Genomic DNA, 19,891 nt, shown 5'->3' with positions numbered 1-19,891 from the left:
GCAAGAGCTCAGCAATCGTTGTCCCGAGTTCATTTTTCCACCTTCTAATCTGGGACGGAGTAGATAGGGGCTGCATTGAAACATTTGCGCCTGCTGCAGGAGAAGAAAAAGGGAGGGTAGTATTTTAAAAGATACAGTTTAGAGAACAAAGGGGACGCTGTTTCTCAGTGAAACAGGCAATTCATAATACACAGCACGTGTTCTTTCTGTACAAGGTCTCATTTTGCCTCTCAGACTGAAGTGCTTGCCACTTTGGTGTGAGTAAGCCATCACATGCGGCCGGGCAACAGAATTCAGCTTGCAGCTCCTTGATTTTTTTTGTACGACACTGTTCTGTTTCCCTGGAGTAGCCTCTTTCCGTCATGGCAGTGGAGAGTTTAATGTACGTATTTGCGTTCCTTTTTTTGGAACATAGTTGTGCCAGAAGAGATTCGTCTCCCCAACATGCAATGAGATCCAGTACCTCCCGTTCAGACCAAGCTGGAGCTTGTCTGCGAATCCTGGACTGCGTGGTCTCTTGAGATGGTGGACTCTGCACGGTCTCCTGTGCTGGTGGACTGTGCTGATGGTGACCAAACAGGAAATTCAAAAGTTCCAGGGGCTTTTACTGTCTACTGACTTGTGCATTGGAGTTCAGAGAGTTGTCCGGAGCGGTCACAAGGGAGCATTCTGGGATAGCTCCTGGAGGCTAATATTGTCAAATTGCGTCCACAGTACCTCTAACCCGGAACTGCGATCTCAGTTTTAGTGTTACTCCACTTGCCAAGGTGGAGTACAGAAATTGGAGTAAAGAGCCCTTTAAATTGAAAAAACTGGTTTGGTCGTGTGGATGGAACCAGTTTTATTTCGAGGTAACTCGCCTAATTCTGAAATAACTGCGTACTGTAGACCAGGCCCAAGTCTCCCTACTTCAGCAGGAGAAACATTTGGCCATTTTTCTATCATACTCAGCACTTTTCCCCTAAGTGGAGAAGTTTCATCCTCTCCTCCAACTCTCTCCTGTCTGGTGTCTCTGCCCCAGAAGTCAATGGAAGGATTCCCATGGACTTTGAAGCAGACCTTTTCTGTCACGGGAAAATCATCCCTCACCTTCAGTGTCTGGAAGAAACCCCACGCAATGACGTTTTACACATCTTCAGAACTGGCCTTTCAGTAGACTACTGAGGCCTCCCTTCTTCTTCACCCTGCCTTTAGAATTAGGGATGGCCAGGTTTTTCCGTTTAAAGATTTTTATAGGGAGCAGTAGCAGAAATACAGAACTTACACCCTTGTGTCTGAAACTTGTTCTTCTGCTGCCACCCTATTGTATTGGCTCCAGGGTAGTTTGGTTAGCTAAGCCTTCCCCTTCCATCACTGTAGTCCTGGAAAGCACACTGCTGCCCCCTCCCCATAACTGCCCATCAGCCAGTATTGACCCCCAGTTTTGCATCATTTAAATACACCATTGAGTTGTTGGAGGAAACAGCTTATTGCTATTGTTCTATCCTGGCACAGATCAGTGCTGGCAATCCTCATTCAAACATTGTAGCTTGCACCACTCCCTTTGGATTGTTTCTGGTACCCTAAGGCAATTATATGTCTTACTTCTGTGCCAAGATGATACCAAGTCTTTCATGTGCAGGATTGTCTATGCTGACTGCATTGTCACATCATTTAGCTGGTAGAAGGAAAGTCACAGGCACCCATCCAGCTGCATGCAACTTGTATCTCCAGTGTTGCGTTACTGCTTATAGTTGGCTGTCCGCTGCCACTATTGAGCTTTCAGGGAACCCCCTCTCTTCTGTCACAGACTTTAAGGCCAGAAGGGACCTGAGCTCCTGAGTAGTCTGAGCCCCTGCACATTACAGGCTACAGAACCTCACCCACCCACTCCTGCAATAGACCCATGACCTCTGTCTGAGTTAGCGATGTCCTCAAATAATGATATAAAGACAAAACTAAACAGAATCCCCACATTTACATTAGTTTAAACCTGCAAGTGACCCGTGACCGGTGCTGGAGAGGACGGCAAACCCCCACCGACAGGGTCTCTGACATGGGGGAAATTACTTCCCAATCCCCAAAATGGTGATCAGTGAGACCCTGAACATGTGAGCAAGACCCACCAGCTAGATACCTTGGGGAAAGAATTCTCTATAGTAACTCAGAGCCCTCCCCATCTGGTGTCCTTTAAACCAGCCCTTGGAGATCTTTGCAGCTCGCAGTCACAGAGCGCTCGTGTGCCATTGTAGGCAGTCTCATCCTACCCTCCCCTCCATAAACTTATCAAGCTCAGTCTTGACGCCAGTTACGCTTTTTACCGCCCCCCCACTCCCTTTCAAAGGTTGCTCCAGAATCTCACTCCTCTGATAGAGAAACTTTTGTCTAATCTAAAGCCTAGACTTGCTTATGGCCAGTTTATATCCATTTGTTCTTGTGTCCACGTTGGTGCTTATGTTAATTCCTCTCTGATAGTAATCCCTCTGATGCATTTAGAGAGAGCAGTCATCTATCTCTCCTCAGCCTTCTTTTGGTTAGGCTAAATGAAAGTATTTCAGTCTCCTCTCCTAAGTGAGGTTATCCATTTCTCTGGATATACTAGTAGCCCTTCTCCATATCTGGTCCAGTTTGAATTCATCTTACACATGGGAGACCAGAATTGCACACAGTATTCCAGATGAGGTCTCACCAGTGCCTTGTATAATGGTACTAGCACTTCCCGCTCTCTACTGGAAATACCTCACCCGAGTATCCCATGACTGGGTTAGCCTTGTTGCCAGCTGCATCAGAGTGAAATCTCAGAGCGATCCTGTGATCAAGTAATACACCCAAGTCTCTCTCCTTCTCTGTTGCTTCTAGGAGATAAGTGCCCAGCTTTCAGCAATAATTCTCATGGTTAGTCTCCAAGTACATGATTTAAGCACAGAAGCAACGGCCTTTACAACTACAGCACGATCTTTATGCTACATTGAAATCTTAGCAAATGGCAAATTCATTGTCTCGTGCCTATAAACCACCAGGCTTCCATTCATTATTGTGCCAAGCCATCACACAATGCTTTTTGCAGAGAGTAACAAAAAGCATGATCCCTGCTGCCATCTTCTTACAGTCCAAGACTCTGACCTTGCAACACTCCATTTTGGGATGCAGGAGTACACATGTGCACCCAGTCAGGCAGAGCAGGGACTCAAACCAATGTCTCCTAGATCTCAGGCGAGTGCCCATGCATTTCTTGGATACACATGCCTTTCTGCTTTTTCCATGAAGAGTTTTGAGGCATTGGTTTTGCCTACTGCAGGATGAACATTGACATTTAATGAACAGTTTGTGTTGCTTGGCCAGCCCTCAGCACGTGCTTAACTCCATGCATGCGTGAAGTCATTACCACCTGCACATTAAGTGTTTGCAGGATCCGGTCCCACAGTAGGCTACCCTAGAAGATGGTGGTAGAGGGGTTAGAACAGTTACACCACGTTAGCGTGACAGTCCCTGTGGGTTCTACAGTAGGTGGAGGGTGTTGATGTGGTAGGAGCAGTGGGGGAGGATTTTAGCTGTTGGAAGGGGATTTGGAGAGGAGCTGGAGGGCTGTAGTTTCCCCAGGCGAGATGGAAGGAAACTAATGCAAATGGAGAAGGGTAGATTGCCGTGTAGACAGAGGTGAGTGCGTAGATGTAGCCGAGGTAGCTTTGGCCTAGCCAGATCAAGCAGTAGAGCAACAGCAGCACAGGCTACCCACTGGAGTACGACCCAGAGTCCCAGCTAGTCTTGTATAGGCTATGCTTCCACTACCGTTATTTCAACTAGCTTGATGAAAGCTAGCTCACTTGGGTCTGTGTGTGCGCACTACAGCCATGCTTTGGAGTGCCCCAGAGATATAGCTTAAGGGTCAAGAAGCAGGAGATACCAGTTATGGGGCAGATCCCAGCTCTCAGGCAGGATGCTTAAGGTCTTGAAGCATCAGGTTTCCCAGTCACTAACACAATGGGGAAATCTTCTCCACCTCCTGCCACAGCCCCCACAGAAGACACAAGGGTTTCTAGTTACCAGACTTAGGCGTGTCCCCCAGCTGGCTCACATGGACTTCATGTGAGACTGGCAAGCGCCAGTAGTTCTTATTGCGTGCCCAGGGGAGTTAGAATCCAGCTATTCACAGTAAAGTTAATCAAAAAGTCCCTAGTTCGGCTGAGTGGCTTCCTCTCCCCCCAGATAGGACCCCAGGAGTGAGAGAAAGCCATTTGATTTACCTTGTCTAGTGCTAGCTTGCAGTCTTCTTCCTGTCCTCTATGCCACATCCTATTCTGGTGTCTATCCCTGCAGAGAGGTCTGTTCTGCTGCTGAATGGGGAAGAGCTACAAGGCTAGTAGCAGACCCCTGGCCTCAACAACTGCTGTTCCCTCCCCCAGAGGGACACACGCTACCACAAGACATTAGTGCACTCCAGAGATTTTATTTCTGCTCCTCTCCCTTATTTTACAGTCATCTGCCATGGAAGATTTGGGACCTTGTCATCCAGCTGCTTCTCCTATGGAGTAGTGTCACAGTAACGAGAGAAGCCACAGCCACCAATGAAAGCATGGCCAGAAGCACCAGGGTCAGGTCTAGTCTGGAGACAGGGTCTGAAGGAGGAGGAGGAGGAGGAGGAGAGGTTAAGACAATCCAGATTTCTGTAGGGTCTAAAGTGTGGAGATGACACCTAGACTTCCCTGCCCCAGTGGTGCTCCCCCTACCGCTTAGGCCAGCCTTCATCAGAAAGATACTTGAATTGTCAACTCACTTTTTAGACTGTGAGCCAGCACCACCATCCCATTGATAGCCATCCAATAGAGGGCAGAGGCAATGCTAGCCCCAGTGCATTGAGTGCCACAGAGGCTCAGGGCATACAAGTCACCATTGAGGTGCCATAGTGTCCCCCCCGCTTCCCCCAAGTTTGCTGGTTTTTGAGACATCCTATGAATGTCCATAGGATAAGGATATAACCCAACATTGGCCCACTCATAGGAAGCACTCACAGGTATGGTGTCAGCCAGCATTAGCTTACATATGGATCATCAAGGAGTGACTTCTGCATGTAGCCCCCCTCCCCCCATGAACATTTATATTTGAACCCCCTAGACAGCATTGACTTGCTGTATTCCAGGTTACTGTGCAAGATGCCAGTTGTCCTACTAGGGTTTAACAGAAACCTCACCCTTGTTCTCATAGACGTGCTCTCTCCACGGCTCAGGGCTCTCCTGGAAGATCACAGGGCCAGGAGAACTCACCAGGTCCTGGGGCTCTCCTGTCCCATTGTCGATATCCAGGAACCGGCGGCCTCCTGGCAGATGGAATGGAGAGTTAGGGAGCTGTCTGTCCAGCGCACTCACAACCAGAGGGCCCATCGTGATGAAATGCAGCGTCACCATGGACTCAACCATGAGTCCTTACAGGCCTCCTGACAGGTTGTGGTACCAGGTATTAGATCTTCCTGAATTGCTTATTTGAAGTGTGGGAGAAGTTGGGAAGAAAGGCCATTTCATCAGGAGCAGCAGACACTCCACTCTCCAGAGGCAATTTCTAGTATTGTCTCCTACATAGGGCAGTTGTAGGAGATTAGGCCATTTACCTCTTCGTCTTAGCCCATCATACCCTAGCTAGCGCTACAGGACATGGTAGAGGTACATAACGAGCTGGGCTGAACGCCTTGCAGTCAGTGTATAGCACAGGGCTGGGCAAACTTTTTGGCCTGAGGGCCACATTAGCACTGTAAAACTATATGGAGGGCCAGGTAGGGAAGGCTGTGCCTCCCCAAAGAGCCTGGCTCCCTCCCAATTCCTGCCCCCCGACTGCCCACCTCAGAAACCCCCTCTGCCCCCCAACTCCTTGTCTCCTGACTGCCCCCTCCCAGGACCCCTGCCCCTAACTGCCCAATGGGACCACACCCCTATCCAACCCCCCGCTCCCTGACAGCCCCTGCTGGACTCCAATGACTATCCAATGCCCCCTGACTGCCCCCCCGAACCTCTGCCCAATCCAACCAGCCCCTGTCCCGACTGCCCCCTGACACCCTCTGCCCCTTCTCCAATCCCAACCCCCTTATGATGCTGCTCAGAGCAGTGGGAGCTCACAGCTCCTACCGGAGCAGAGTGCTGGAGGCGTGCTGAGGCTGCGAGGGAGAGGGACAGCACAGGAGGGGCTGGGGGCTTGCCTCCCCGGCCGGGAACTCAGGGGCTGGGCAGGATGGTCCTGTGGGTGGTAGTTTGCCCACCTCTGATATAGCAGGACAGGCAGATCTCTGTTCACTATGAGTCCTCTGGTATTTGGGATGGGAGCTTGTAGAAACCCACATGGATTTCAGACCACTCCGACTTACTTGTAGCAGCTCCTGATGGGCACAGGGTCCTGCAGGGCTCCAGCCGGGAGGGGTAGCAAGCTGAGGCGCTACAGTAAATGTACACCTAAAATCCACACAAGTGAGAATGGAGTTAGTGAGTGACTGGCCAGTGCTGGTAGGAGGCAGGAAGTAGATCCACAGCTATCGGTTTGGTTCTGCATGTGCAGCGCCTCAGCAGAGACTGAGGAGGTCAGGACCTGACTAAAATAGGAGCTCCTGCCCCTGCACTCCGACTTCCCCCTCCTCACCCGCTTTATATGTGGGCCCCTTCTCACCTCTCCCTCAAGTGCCACCTGGGAGGCGGAGTCCACAAAGGCAAAAGTGGAGAGGACGAAGCGCTGGTGGTGAGTCGGGAAGGGCAGCTCAGATGAGGCAGGGCCCACGGGCACAAGCTGGGTTCTGTAGTTGTCTCCCAGGAACGGGCACCTGGGAGCAAGACATGAGAGAAGGGTGGACCAAGGAAACCGCCTTCCTCCTCCCCAAGCCATGCTCCCCCTCCATCCCAGCCACTCACCCGTCCACCAGGATGGGCCACTGCGGCTGCTGCAGGGGGTTAGCGCTTGGGGTGGCCCAGCACTGGTGCAGAACCAGAACCAGGGACGGGTCTGTTCTGTGCAGGATGCGAACCTCCATGTAGACAGGGTCCCTGAGCACCTTCACCACAGGGTAGTCTCTCTCTGAGAGATAGGATCTGTAGCTCGGGTCTGTGGGGGAGAGGGTAGGAGGAGAGCAGAGCTGAGACACCTGTGGTCCTTCAGGGGGATGGGATCTCCGTGCTGGAGTGAGGGGTCACCTACCTGTGGCGATGCGCAGCTCAAGCCGGAGGGGTCCTGCCTGGGTGACTGGAGCAGGTGTGGGGGGCAAGAAGACCTCGACCTGGACTGGCAGAAAGTCACTGGCATTGTAGATGCAGCGAGCATGGAGGCTGCACAGGAGAGAGCAGAGGGAGGAGACAGGGGCTGATGCTCTGACACTTCAGCTTGAGGCCACGTGGTGTCTGGCAGTGACCTTATTAGTGCTCGAGACAAGCAGGATCAGGCCCTATCAGTACTTGGATGGGAGACATCCAAGGATGCTAGTGGATCAACCCTTTTAGCAACTCAGATGTTCTTCCCTCCAACTCAGGGACTCAGCAGGAGTGTCTGAGCACGGCCACATGGGGGCCTTCTCAGACAGGCTAGAAGCACCTGCTTACTTGTCCTCACATCTCTTTTGGCAGCATTCTCAATGTAAGCAGGGGAATAGTCCTGCTCTTGTGGGGAACTTTCCTGGCTTCTGCACTACCCCGGTGAAGTGGGCTAGCGAAAGGATCCGAGTCCTCGCTCCCACTTCCTTTATCCAGTGGCCTCCCTGCCCTTCAGGGCTCCCCTCCACTCTCCTGTCTGGCAGAGTCCTCGTAACCCCAACAAGGCTAGGCCCAGGATTCTTGGGGGGAGGGGGGGGAGAGGGGGCTCGACCCCCAACCCTGCTGTGGTCACCTAGGACTGGGGCTAGGGTGTCCCCACTCCGGGGTACTCTCTCTGCACTGGGCACTTCTGACCCATGAGCATTGCATTTGCTTTACCTTGTATGGAAGTTATCTAATCAACTATTTTAGAAAGAAGGAAACATGGGAAAGGTTAAAGGAAACACATGACCTGACTCTGTGACCCAGGCAAATCCAGCTCACACGGAGGACAGGACCTCCCTGGCCTCCTGACTCTGATTAGCCTGCCCACCCTGTCAGGCTGACCTGGAGCACTGGCCTCTCCCCATTGTTCCTGGGGACTGTCACTCTCAGGGTCCTGATTTCCCATAGATCCTTCCCCTTTTAGTACTGGGAGCTAGCCAACCAGTACACCTCACTGAATGTTAGTAAGGGGGCAACAGTCCCTACATCAAGCTTTCTTTCTACCAACCCTGTAGGGAGTTATTAGTCCCTCAGGGTGGCCCCATGGAGCCCTTCTCGGGTCAGGCTGGCTGTGCCTACTTGTCATTGGAGATCGCACAGCAAGTGGCATTTACAATCATAAGATTAGGATTGGAAGAGCCCTCAGGTGGTCAGCTAGTCCAACCTGCTGCTCAAAGCGGGACCAACCCCAACTAAATCATCCCAGCCAGGGCTTGGTCAAGCCAGGTATTCAGAACCTCTAAGGATGGAGATTCTGCCACTTCCCTAGGTAACCCATTCCAGTGCTTCACCACCCTCCTAGAGGGATAGTCCCGTCCCCAATAGCCATCCTAGACCTCCACCACTGCAGCTTGAGACCATTGCTCCTTGTTCGGTCATCTGCCATCACCGAGAACAGCCAAGCTCCATCCTCCTTGGAACCCCTTCAGGTAGTTGAAGGCTGCTATCAAATCCCCCCTCACTTGTCTCTTCTGCAGACTAAATAAGCCCAGGTCCCTCAGCCTCTCCTCATAAATTATGTGCCCCAGCCCCCTAATCATTTTTGTTGCCCTCTGCTGGGCAATCTCCAAATTTTTCCACATCCTTTCTGTTGGTGAGGGCCCAAAACTGGACACAGTACTCCGGATGGGCTTCACCACTGCTGGTGAGAGGGGAATCACTTCCCTCCATCTGCTGGCAATGCTCCTACTAATGCACCCCAATATACCAGTAGCTTTCTTGGCAAGAAGGGCCCACTATTCATTCGTAGCCAGCTGCTCGTACACTGTAATCCCCAGGTCCTTGTCTGTAGAACTGCTGCTTAGCCAGTCGGTCCCCAGCCTGTACCAGTGAATGGGATTCTTCCCTCCTAAGTGCAGGACTCTGCACTCGTCCTTATTGAAGCTCAGATTTCTTTTAGCCCAATTTTCAATTTTTCTAGATCTCTCCCCCCAACTTAGTGTTATCCATTAACTTACACCCTCAGCAAGCCATCCCATCATCCAGATCATTAATGATAATGAACAAAACCAACCCCAGGACAGACGCCTGGGGCATGCCGCTTGATACCAGCTGCCAACTAGACAGAGCTGTTGATTGCTACCCGTTGACCTTGATGATCTAGCCAGCTTTCGAGCCACCTTTAATTCATTCATCCAGCCCCTACTTCTTTAACTTGCTGTCAAGAACACTGTGGGAGACTGTAACAAACTTTGTTAGAGTCAAGGTATATCATGTCCACCGCTTTCCCCACATGCGCAGAGCCAGTTCTCATCATAAAAAGCAATCAGGTTGGTCAGGCACGACTTGCCCTTGGTGAATCCATTTTGGCTGGTCCTGATCACCTTCCTCTCCTCCGAGAGGTTCAGAATGGATTCCTTGACAACCTGCTGCAGGATTTTTCCAGGGACTGAGGTGAGGCTGACCAATGTTGGCATTTGATCAGACAACGTAAAACCCTGACTCTTGGACAGTCAGCTGCACAGAGTGTCCTTCCCTTCACAAAGCAAGATTTTGCCCCATGCCCCATTAGGGATCAGGTGCATTCCCCCACTCAGAAAAGGGGATGTCTGTGACTGCAGGGAATCCATACCTGTAGAACATCCCCTAAGTCCTTTGGTGGTCAGGAGAGGCTGCTGGAAAATTGATGGATCAGATCTTTGCCAGGGGAAAGGATCTGGCCTCACGCTTCCACTGCGGAAGGGCTGAAGACTGCTCACCATCACTTCCTTGCTAGTCAACAGAGCAGGCCAACTTACATGAAGGTGCTGTCCCAGCCCTTCCACAGTGGAAGCGTGAGGCCAGAAGACTGCTCACCATCACTTCCTTGCTAGTCAACAGAGCAGGCCAACTTACATGAAGGTGCTGTCCCGGGTGATGGAGCCGTCCGGCCCAGTCCGGATGTCGATGCCAGAGATCAGCTGGTTCTCATAGATCAGTTTGTCATGGATCACCTGGAAGAGTGGAGACATGGGGCAGGTTAGTCCCCCAAACCCCTGAGCAGAGCACTCACCCTGGCTTCCCGTGGGTGTCCCCTCACCTGGACTGTGGTGCCGCACTGCATGAGGGGGAAGCGGAAGATCACAAAAGCCTCAGTCATCCTGATGGGGTCACACCCTGCCTGGGCATAGGCTAGCCGGACACTCTCCAGGATGATGGGGTGATCAGACATGTCCCTGGAGACCACCAGAACAAAGTGACCATCCAGGAGGCACTGAACAGTGACTGCAACACAAAGGAGCAGGATTAAGTATAGATGTTCCTGGTAGAGGAATTGGGCAAGAGTTCCATGCCACACTCAGGATGATAGATTGGAGAAGAGCCATGAGAAATATTAGAAAACAGGCCTTGTAGTGACCAAATTCTGTCTCTTTAGACAGAGAGAAGGTTAAGGGGTGACTTGATTACAGTCTAAGTATTTAAATAAGGTGTAGATCTGAGAGCGAGGGTAGTTAACTCTTGGAATGGTTTGTCCAGGGTCATGGTGGATTCTCCATCACTGACAAGGCAAGACTGGATGTCTGCCAAGAGATCTGCTGGAGGAATTATTTCAGGGAAATCCTATAGCTTGTGTTATACAGGAAATCAGACAGACTAATGATCACAATGGTCCCTTCTGGCTTTGGAATCTATCAAATGAAGCCCCATGGGGGTAAGTGGGTTTGTCTGAGACAGCATGATTGCAGCTCATGTTGTGCAGGAACGAGACACAAGCCGGCAAAGTTATCCATCGATCTGATGATGGAGCACCAGCCTGTACCGTCTGATGGGTCTTCCTCTGCCACCACACATTTGGTGTTGGCTCTCAAGATCTGCCAGGCATTGGGCAACTGAGGAGAGACCGTGATGTAGGAAGAATCCCTTTGCACACAACTGATGCCAGCTGCAGCCTAGGGTGAGAGTTACAAAGACATTGCATCCAAGTCTAGTTCACCATGCTAGTAGGTGGTGACCAAACTCATCTGAGACGTACGGTGTGTCACCAAGCTTCCCAGGACAGAGATGACAAAAGGCTCCATAACCTGACATGAGGGCAGGTCTCCCACCTGTGTTGCCAAAGTAGCAGGGAGTGGTGAGGTCAGTCTCATCATAACAACAGCCAGCCTGGAAGCAAGCAGCTTGGCCTGGCGCATCCGCACAGGGCATCTTCCCAGCCACCACACGGCACTGCTCCTCTGTGAGATGCGCCCCTAGAACAGCAGGGTGTGGATTAAGGAGAGCTAGAGAGCCTCTAAAGAGATCACGAGAGACCCTTCCCCAGAGACTTTTTAAGATCTGTAGTGACCTCTGGACAAGTGGCTGACCTCAACACCAGTCCAACCCTCCTCCCCTTCCCCAAAGGGCTGCAAGAGCTCCCACAGTGGTCCTCCATCCCAGCTCACCCTGCCCCCCACAACCATAACCCCAAACCACATACCACCTCAGACAGCATTGTGCTCAGATCCCCACCCCTGTCCTCCAGATGTAGCATGTTGCCCTTCTCTGATAGCAGGCTTAACATGTCACTTGGAAATTCAGGCTCCTGATCTGCTGCTGTGTCAGAGGAGAGTCCCCACCTACACCCTACAGCCCCCTCAACACAGCCAGCAGTGTGGTCAACTGTAATTTATCACTTAGCAGTTCTGAGGTGGGTTTCTCTAGCCATCTCAGGAAATAGTGAGCAGACGCCTGCTCTATGAATTTTTCCTTTATTGAAGTCACCATCTCCCTTTACGGACGATGGGGCAGAAGCTAGCAGGTTGGCCACCATTTCCCCATAGCCGATCAGAGGAAAGTGTCCCTCATAAACATGGCTGCGAATTTCTTTCATGAGACTGAAGCTGTACCTACAGGCAAAGTGGATGCCACTCTGGTTTAGGGGGAGGCCTAGACAGGACTCTAGGAGAGGGAGGGACTAAGAGCTGTGAAGAGCCTGTGAGAGACACATGGGGGGTGAAGGAGACAGATTGCAAACAGATGTGGGGGTGAGATACGAAGGGATACAACATCAGATCCCAAACCCTGGGATACTGGAGGAACAGGGGAAGCCCCTCTGAGCAGCCAATGGCAAGGACACATTGGTGCATGTGTGACTGGATTTTGAGCCAAAGAAGCTCACAGACTTTGGAAGCAAGTGCCTTCCCCCTAAACTTTGAAAAACCAGAAGGCAAATAGCCACCCCTTCCCCTTCAAATAAACTGGGGGCGGGTGGGGGAAGAGCATGATTTCTAAACGAATCTCATTTTTGATTATGGCTTACAACACTGTCAACACCAGCTCTAACATGGCAGCCACAAGCAAGAGACTAGTTTCAGCTCCTCTGAAGGCCACCACAGGAGTCAGGAGTGGAGCATGAAACCTTCCATTAGAGGGGACCCACATGCACTCAAACCAGTTAGAGGTCACAGACACCCCCACACACCTATGTTGCTTGGTGGAGGATATATTTGGGGCACCGGGCGCACCAGGCCCGGCTGCGGCTGGGGCACCGGGCGCACCAGGCCCGGCTGCGGCTGGGGCACCGGGCGCACCAGGCCCGGCTGCGGCTGGGGCACCGGGCGCACCAGGCCCGGCTGCGGCTGGGGCACCGGGCGCACCAGGCCCGGCTGCGGCTGGGGCACCGGGCGCACCAGGCCCGGCTGCGGCTGGGGCACCGGGCGCACCAGGCCCGGCTGCGGCTGGGGCACCGGGCGCACCAGGCCCGGCTGCGGCTGGGGCACCGGGCGCACCAGGCCCGGCTGCGGCTGGGGCACCGGGCGCACCAGGCCCGGCTGCGGCTGGGGCACCGGGCGCACCAGGCCCGGCTGCGGCTGGGGCACCGGGCGCACCAGGCCCGGCTGCGGCTGGGGCACCGGGCGCACCAGGCCCGGCTGCGGCTGGGGCACCGGGCGCACCAGGCCCGGCTGCGGCTGGGGCACCGGGCGCACCAGGCCCGGCTGCGGCTGGGGCACCGGGCGCACCAGGCCCGGCTGCGGCTGGGGCACCGGGCGCACCAGGCCCGGCTGCGGCTGGGGCACCGGGCGCACCAGGCCCGGCTGCGGCTGGGGCACCGGGCGCACCAGGCCCGGCTGCGGCTGGGGCACCGGGCGCACCAGGCCCGGCTGCGGCTGGGGCACCGGGCGCACCAGGCCCGGCTGCGGCTGGGGCACCGGGCGCACCAGGCCTGGCTGCGGCTGGGGCACCGGGCGCACCAGGCCCGGCTGCGGCTGGGGCACGTAGCGCATGGTCTCCTCTGGGGTTAAGTCACGTTCAGTGGGCTTGGGGCAGGTCATGTTCACATCATAGGTGGCAGCGACGGCCCTGGCGCTCAGCAGTTCCTCCACTCGGACTTGCAGGTGGTTACGCCCATCCTGCAATGAAGAGACACCAATCAGTCAGTATTGTGGCCTAACAGACTCTGTAGGCGCTAAGCGCAGCGCCCCCCAGCTGCACAGGCTGCTGTGACTGCAGGTATGGACCCATCTCCAGCTTCTGTTGTTGCTCAGGTACACTGGGGTGAGGCGTGCCAACCCCCCTCACCTTCTTCTGCACATGACAGCCATTGTAGCCAGCTGAGAAGATCATCGCTCCTTGCTCGCCAGATGTGACCCAATGGAGACAAATGGAGCAGTTGGTAACTTCGAAGGGTGTCCCAAACTCATCTGTGGAGAGAGTCATACAGGTCGTGGGTAAGGAAGAGTTAAAGCCCTTGATGAAGCTTAGCCAAGTAGCCATGTTTGGAACAGCGACAGTGGTTTGTCACATCCTTCAGTTTAGTGGAGTTTAGCATGGTGGGAAGCAGCTCCAAAGATACAGGACGGCCGTCATTTACCAAGTCTGACCTAGAGCCAGGAGTGTTAGGATATAGATATTCAGGCCTGTCTGTCAAGGCCTATACTCTCAGAATTTAGGTGTATTCTTATCACTTGGCTAGTTCTAGAGGTATAAGAGAAAGAATCAAAATCACTGTCTGCTGGTGTAAGGGTCTTCTCTTACTGTGACAGTCTGAGGCCCTGTTCTTAGGCTAAGGCCTTTGGCTAAGCAACAGAGGCAGCCATAAGCTGGGAAGCGAAGGGTCACATCCTCACGTTCCAAACTAGTCACATTGAAATAAGGTGCTATTGGGCTGTTAGGCACTATCAGGACAGGATTGTATTCCTATCACCTCCAGAGAAAGGGAAGTGCCTAGAAAATGTAAAAGGAAACTTAGTTTGATAGCATCCTGTCTGGCAAGCACTCACTCATCAATAGCTGGGATGTGAAATCCTCACTTCTGTATTGTTTTTGTCATTTATAGTTCCCACTTTCCTATTGTTTGTCTGTCTGTATAATCTCTGTCTGGTTCTGTGATGGTTTCTGTCTGCTGTATAATTAATTTTGCTGGGTGTAAACTCATTAAGGTGGTGGGATATAATTGGGCACATAATCATGTACCAATATGTTAGGATTGGTTAGTTACATTTCAGGAAAATGATTGGTTAAGGTATAGCTAAGCAGAACTCAAGTTTGACTATATAATCTGTAGTCAATAAGGAAGTGAGTGGGCGTGGGTGGGAGGGGATGGGAACAGGGGTGCGGAAATTGGAATCATGTTTTGTTAAAGGGGGAAATGGGAACAGGGAATGGGGGTAAGGAAATTGGAATAATGTCTGGCTATGGGCAGGAATGGGAACAGGGACACAGGTGTAAGGCTCTGTGGTGTCAGAGCTGGGAAGGAGGACACTAAGGAAGGAAACTGCAATCATGCTTGCTGGAAGTTCCCCCCAATAAACTTCGAATTGTTTGCATCTTTGGACTTCGGGTATTGTTGCTCTCTGTTCATGCGAGAAGGACCAGGGAAGTAAGTGGGTGAAGGAATAAACCCCCTAACAAGGAGGGCTGAGAGTGGCCGAGCCAGGCCAGGCCAGGCCAGGCCATCCCATCCCATGCTTGGGCATGACAACAGGGAGGTGATCGCCCACAGAGGGCGCAGGATCCAGGTGTCTGGAGCTCAAAGGGCCGAATTACACCAGAGCTTGGGATACCCAGCCACATTTTGGTATGTCCTTTTACAGTCTCCCCCCAGCAGGGTTCCCTCTTTACCCTCTGCTATTTTGTGGGTCACGGTCAGCAGGCTGTTGTGAGGAAAAACTTTGCTACCTGGATTCAACGGTTAGGGCTATCTCCAGTCTTTTCTCCAGGGGACAGAAGCCACAGACTCTCACTTCAGGAGACCAGGGCACTCAAGATTTGAGGGCAACAGCCAGGCCACCAAAAAGCACTAGAGTAGGACCTTCTTGTTCCCTTCCTAAAGCTCTCATTACATACTGTAGAAGTAAGAGGTTTCCACAAGAGACCCATAAAACCCGCCTGCATGTCTAAGAGGGCAGACGAGCAGGAGGCTTCTTAGCTTTCTTATGAAGCAGCCAGGCAGCTACTTACCCACAACTTTGAAGCGGACGGTGCGGCCCTGGCTGGGAAAGACCAGCAGCTGCATCCCATAGTCTCCACAGTCATACTCATGTTGCAAGACAGAGAAACTGATCCTGTGGAAGTCCCCCTGCCCAAGGGCTATCCTTAGGGACCAGAGCAGCACTAAGCCCACAAAATACCTACAGGCCAGCCCCATGGCTGAAGATGCTAAGAAAGAAGCCCTGTCTAGCAGCCACTTCTCATAAGGGGAGAGGCTGTGGGAGCGGGGCTTTGTAGGGTGAGTGAGTGGTGGGGAGGGGGCGGGGTGTGAATCAGATGAGCAGAGAGGCAGCACCTGGGGAGCTGCCTGGTGGTGGGGAGGGGCCGGATGAAAAGTGCAAAGCTCAGGGTGAAAGGGAAACATAACCATCGAACCCTTCAGCCCTAAGACCCCCCTCCCATTGAAGCCTCCTGTTACGCTACCTTTTCAGTGTTGCCAGCTCTCAGGATTTTATTGCAAGTCCCATGGTAACTGATGTTTTATTTCAAGCCCCATCTCCTGGAAACAAGGAACTAGCTGAGAACCTCAGTGTGCATTCAAAAGAAAAATAAGTTTCTTGCCCGCACAGTTGCAGAGAAAAGCATAAAAACAGGGCTCAAGCACACCCCAAGTGCCCCAAAAATCAGAAGGCCAAGTTGCCTGGAATCGAGGGGTCTAGTCAGTGTATCCTTCTGGGATCGGATGATTTAGTTGGGGATTGGTCCTGCTCTGAGCAGGGGGTTGGACTAGATGACCTCTTGAGGTCCCTTCCAAGCCTGATATTCTATGATTCGAAGCGGGCGGGCAGGCACAAGGTCGAGTCAGTGTGTAGGTGGCCATGGTATTGAATGAGGCCTTTTTCTTTCTTGTTCTGTGGGATTAGGTTATTGAAAAACTGGAGTGGATACAGAGAAGAGTCACAAATGCAATTTGCCGGCTGAAAGAAGTGCCGGCTAGCAAGAGATTCTCAGTGCTCAGTCAGTTTAGGTTATCGAAAAGGAGATCAAGAAGTAGCTCAAGTACAGTGCCCAAGTACATTCATAGGGCGAAAAGACTGGCTATTAAAGGGCTCTTTAATCGAGTGGAGAAGGGTAGAACAAGATCCAGCGGTTGGAAGTTGGAGCCAGCCAAATCCATGGACGATGCGTACAATAGCCTGGGGAGGCTGTACCTCCGCAAAGAGCCCCGCGTGGCCCTGCCCATGCTCCGCCCAAGGCCCCCTCCTTCTGCTGCTGGTAGTTGGCCCCAGCCCAGGCAAGCAGCCTGCTCCTCTTCCGGGAAGCCTGCTGGGCTGGGGCTGGGGCTAGGGCGGCTAGGACTTGGGGTGGCTGGGGCCGCACCACCCAGTTCTCCAGGGCTGGGGGGAAAAGGAGGGCTGCCCGACGCCCACCCAATGGTCTGGTGCTGGGGAGCAGCCCACCCACCCAGTGCTGCGGGGCTGATGGGGCAGCCTGTCTGGTGCTCTGGGTGGGTGTGTGTGCCCTGGCGCTTTGGGGCTGGTGGTGCTTGGGCAACCCGGGATTGGAAGGGGGGTCTGGTAGCCGTGGAAGGGAGGGATACTGGGCTTTGGGGTGGGGCCTCAGGCTGAAGGGTGGGCCGGGCCAGGGGCTAGCCTCCCCAAGCCTGTGGTTCACCCATCGTCCATGGCCAAATCTAAGGTAGACGTAAGGCACACATTTTGAAGGGTGACTAACCCTTGGAACAGACGACCACTGGAAGTGATGGAGTCTCAATCAGGCTATGTCTACACAGCTGCAGTGCTGCCCTGTAGTGCTGAGACATACTGCAGCAACGCTGTCGTAAATCCACCGCTCCGAGAGGTAGGACGATGGCAGAGTTCTTCCAGTGAGCTCATGGCATCTACCCTGGGAGAGAGGTTGGATTAACTACGTCTCTCAGGAGGGTGAATTTTTCACAGCCCTGAGGGACACACCTGGGTCAACCTAACTTTCTAGTGTAGACCAGCCCACAGGCGGCCTGTCTGGAAGACGCTTTACTTAGACACAAGTTATCGGGCTCCATGCAGAGGTAACAGGGTGACATTCTCTGGTCTGTGCTCTGCTGGAGGTCAGATTGGTTGATCTAAGGGTCCCTTCTGGCCTGAAAATCCATGAACCTATGAAAAAAATCGCTCAAGTGTATTTTTTGTGTGAAAAATCTCATGATTTTTGCAGCAATCTCTTGATTTTTGGCTCTTTGGGGTTGGGGCTCCCCGTCTCATCTCCCTCGCTCTTTCTGCCCTTCTCACTGCTGAGAATATCGCCAACCCTGAGCGCTCAAAAATCATGAGTCCCCCCAAACTCCTGAGCTTCCCTTAAAAATCATGAGATTTTAAAAATAACAAATTTGTGGCTATTTTAAAATGCTTTTCTGGCTTTTGAATCTGCGGAGGTCATGCTTTGAAGCTTCTCTGTCTCTACAGTTATTATGTATTTGTATTCCTGCAGTGCTTAAGAGCTCCTGTCATGGAGCAGGACCCCATTGGGCCAGGCGCCATACAAACATAAAACAAAAAGATGAGGCTTGAAACCCTTTTTTTAAAAGGAAAGCTGATGTTCTGGTATGTTCACCTGACTCCAGGAGCTGGAGCTTTAAGAAAAGCACAAAGTATTGCATCACTCACAATAACATGATGAGAGTTGGTAACTCCGTCTCTGCTTCTTCCCTACTTCCCTGTTGTGTTGTGAACACTGGGGCGGGGGGGCATCGGGGGAGGAATGTAAAACTCACTCAAAGATGCTTTATCTTTGCGGCAGGGCAAGCAAGGTGTGTAGAGAAACTGCTCCCGTGACTGGGGAATGGAGAACGGGCCCCTGAGCCTGATGCTAACAGCTGCCAAACACGCCTCCCCCACAGCTCTGCTTGTACTCTTAACTCTGACCTACACACATGCTGCTAGTCTGGTCTTCTGTCCCACTGCTCTGCACCCCCTTGCCCTGTATGTCAATCTCTGGCTTGCAATTTTAACTGCTCCTGCTTGGGCCCACACTGAGATTTAAACTCCATGATCTTCAGAGCAAAAACCAGGCGATTCTGAACGAAAAGGACTAACCATCTCTAGGGAGTGGCTGTAGCACACTCATTAACATCCATGTGAACCAGCCCCTAGAGAGCAACAGATCCCCAAGCTCCCCTCATGCGGGTGACATCGTCATCTCCGTACAGGTGTAGTCCTGGCCCCTAGTCACCCTGGTACTTTATCCCATCACCAACCCCATAAGGGACAGCTGCTGAGACCTAACATTACATGTCATACCTTTGGAAGGATCAGGCCTCCTCAGTGCTGAGTAGGGGGATCTGTGGGCAAAACCCTGGAGGTCCAGAAAACAGTGGTGTTAATTCACTAGGAGTCACTGCGTTCTGTCTGAGTCAGTGTTGGAACAGGGCTCTGGCGTGGTGCCAGGGGCTGATGGAGGTGCCATTGTTCTGATGAGGTGTGGAACTGAGGCCCATGATTGTTAATGATTTTACAGCTCTTTTAAAATAAGATTAAGGGGGTTAGCCCTAGTGGCCGGTGCAGAGTGCAAGTTAGGGGTGAAACTAGTCATAAATTAGGGAGGCCTCATACCAGGCCTTGAAGAAACCTAACCTGGCCAAGTATGGAGCTCCACAGACCGAGGCAGGCCTCAGCCTGAGCTGTGTGAAACCTGAGGATGCGCTGCAAGGACACCTCAATAGGCTTAGGCCTCTTGAGCTTCTCTTGCCTGGTGGTTTTCCTAGGCTCCATCTGTCTTTTTCTCATGGCACTGCTACCCCTCAGTACGTTTACAGTACAAAATTATTTCAAAATTATTCTATTTGAATTTTCGGAAGCTATTTTATACATTCGGTCTTCTGTGTCCCTACTAAAGCGGGTGAATTTGGCAGATTGCGTCCACAGTACCAAGGCTGGCATCAAATGTCAGAGCGGTGCACTGTGGGTAGCTATCCCACAGTTCCCACAGTCCCTGCCGCCCATTGGAATTCTCTGTTAAGCTCCCAGTTAAGCATGATGGGGTAAAAACATTCTGGCGGGTGTTTCTGGGTGTGTGTCACCAGAAAGCTACAGCAGACAATCGTTTCGCCCCTTTTTGGCATGCAGACGCCATACTGCTTTCAGCAGACGGTGCACCGCTGCTCTCCTGCTACGATGAATCCACCTCTCCAACTCAACTCTGCTCGGCCATTGTGAATCGAGCAACACAGCTTCTGCCGCCAACTCTGCTCTCCCGCTATTGCCACGCTTGCAAGCTTCTCCATGTTGTCTGTCCTGGGCTCCCACCTCTGTGAAAGCCACAGAAGACAA

The 19,891-nt window shown here is 52.5% G+C and overlaps 1 protein-coding gene across 1 annotated transcript; it reads right to left on the bottom strand.

Moving 5' to 3' along the window:
- Window positions 1-4,455: 4,455 nt before the first annotated feature.
- On the bottom strand, window positions 4,456-16,809 carry LOC140913255 (zona pellucida sperm-binding protein 1-like). Its single transcript, XM_073349308.1, has 14 exons — window positions 16,778-16,809; window positions 15,597-15,841; window positions 13,716-13,837; window positions 13,412-13,546; window positions 12,619-13,099; window positions 11,264-11,407; window positions 10,258-10,442; window positions 10,074-10,171; window positions 7,147-7,274; window positions 6,864-7,053; window positions 6,625-6,775; window positions 6,329-6,413; window positions 5,168-5,293; window positions 4,456-4,595 (listed from the first exon to the last, which is right to left on the bottom strand). The coding sequence occupies exons 1-14, from the start codon at window positions 16,807-16,809 to the stop codon at window positions 4,456-4,458; spliced, it is 2,262 nt and encodes a 753-aa protein (XP_073205409.1).
- Between the last annotated feature and the right edge of the window lie 3,082 nt (window positions 16,810-19,891).

The sequence above is a fragment of the Lepidochelys kempii genome, chromosome 6 (genome assembly GCF_965140265.1).
Source record: "Lepidochelys kempii isolate rLepKem1 chromosome 6, rLepKem1.hap2, whole genome shotgun sequence".
Lineage (NCBI taxonomy): Eukaryota > Metazoa > Chordata > Testudines > Cheloniidae > Lepidochelys > Lepidochelys kempii.
This window is presented reverse-complemented; position numbering and strand designations above follow the sequence as displayed.

Coding starts and splice junctions, on each gene's coding strand:
- LOC140913255 (XM_073349308.1), bottom strand. CDS start 16,809: ATGGGCAGGGCCACGCGGGGCTCTTTGCGGAG. Junction 13,838..15,596: donor CGTCCGCTTCAAAGTTGTGG/GTAAGTAGCTGC, acceptor CTCTCTCCACAG/ATGAGTTTGGGACACCCTTC. Junction 10,443..11,263: donor CTGCTACTTTGGCAACACAG/GTGGGAGACCTG, acceptor TTTGTGTTGCAG/TCACTGTTCAGTGCCTCCTG.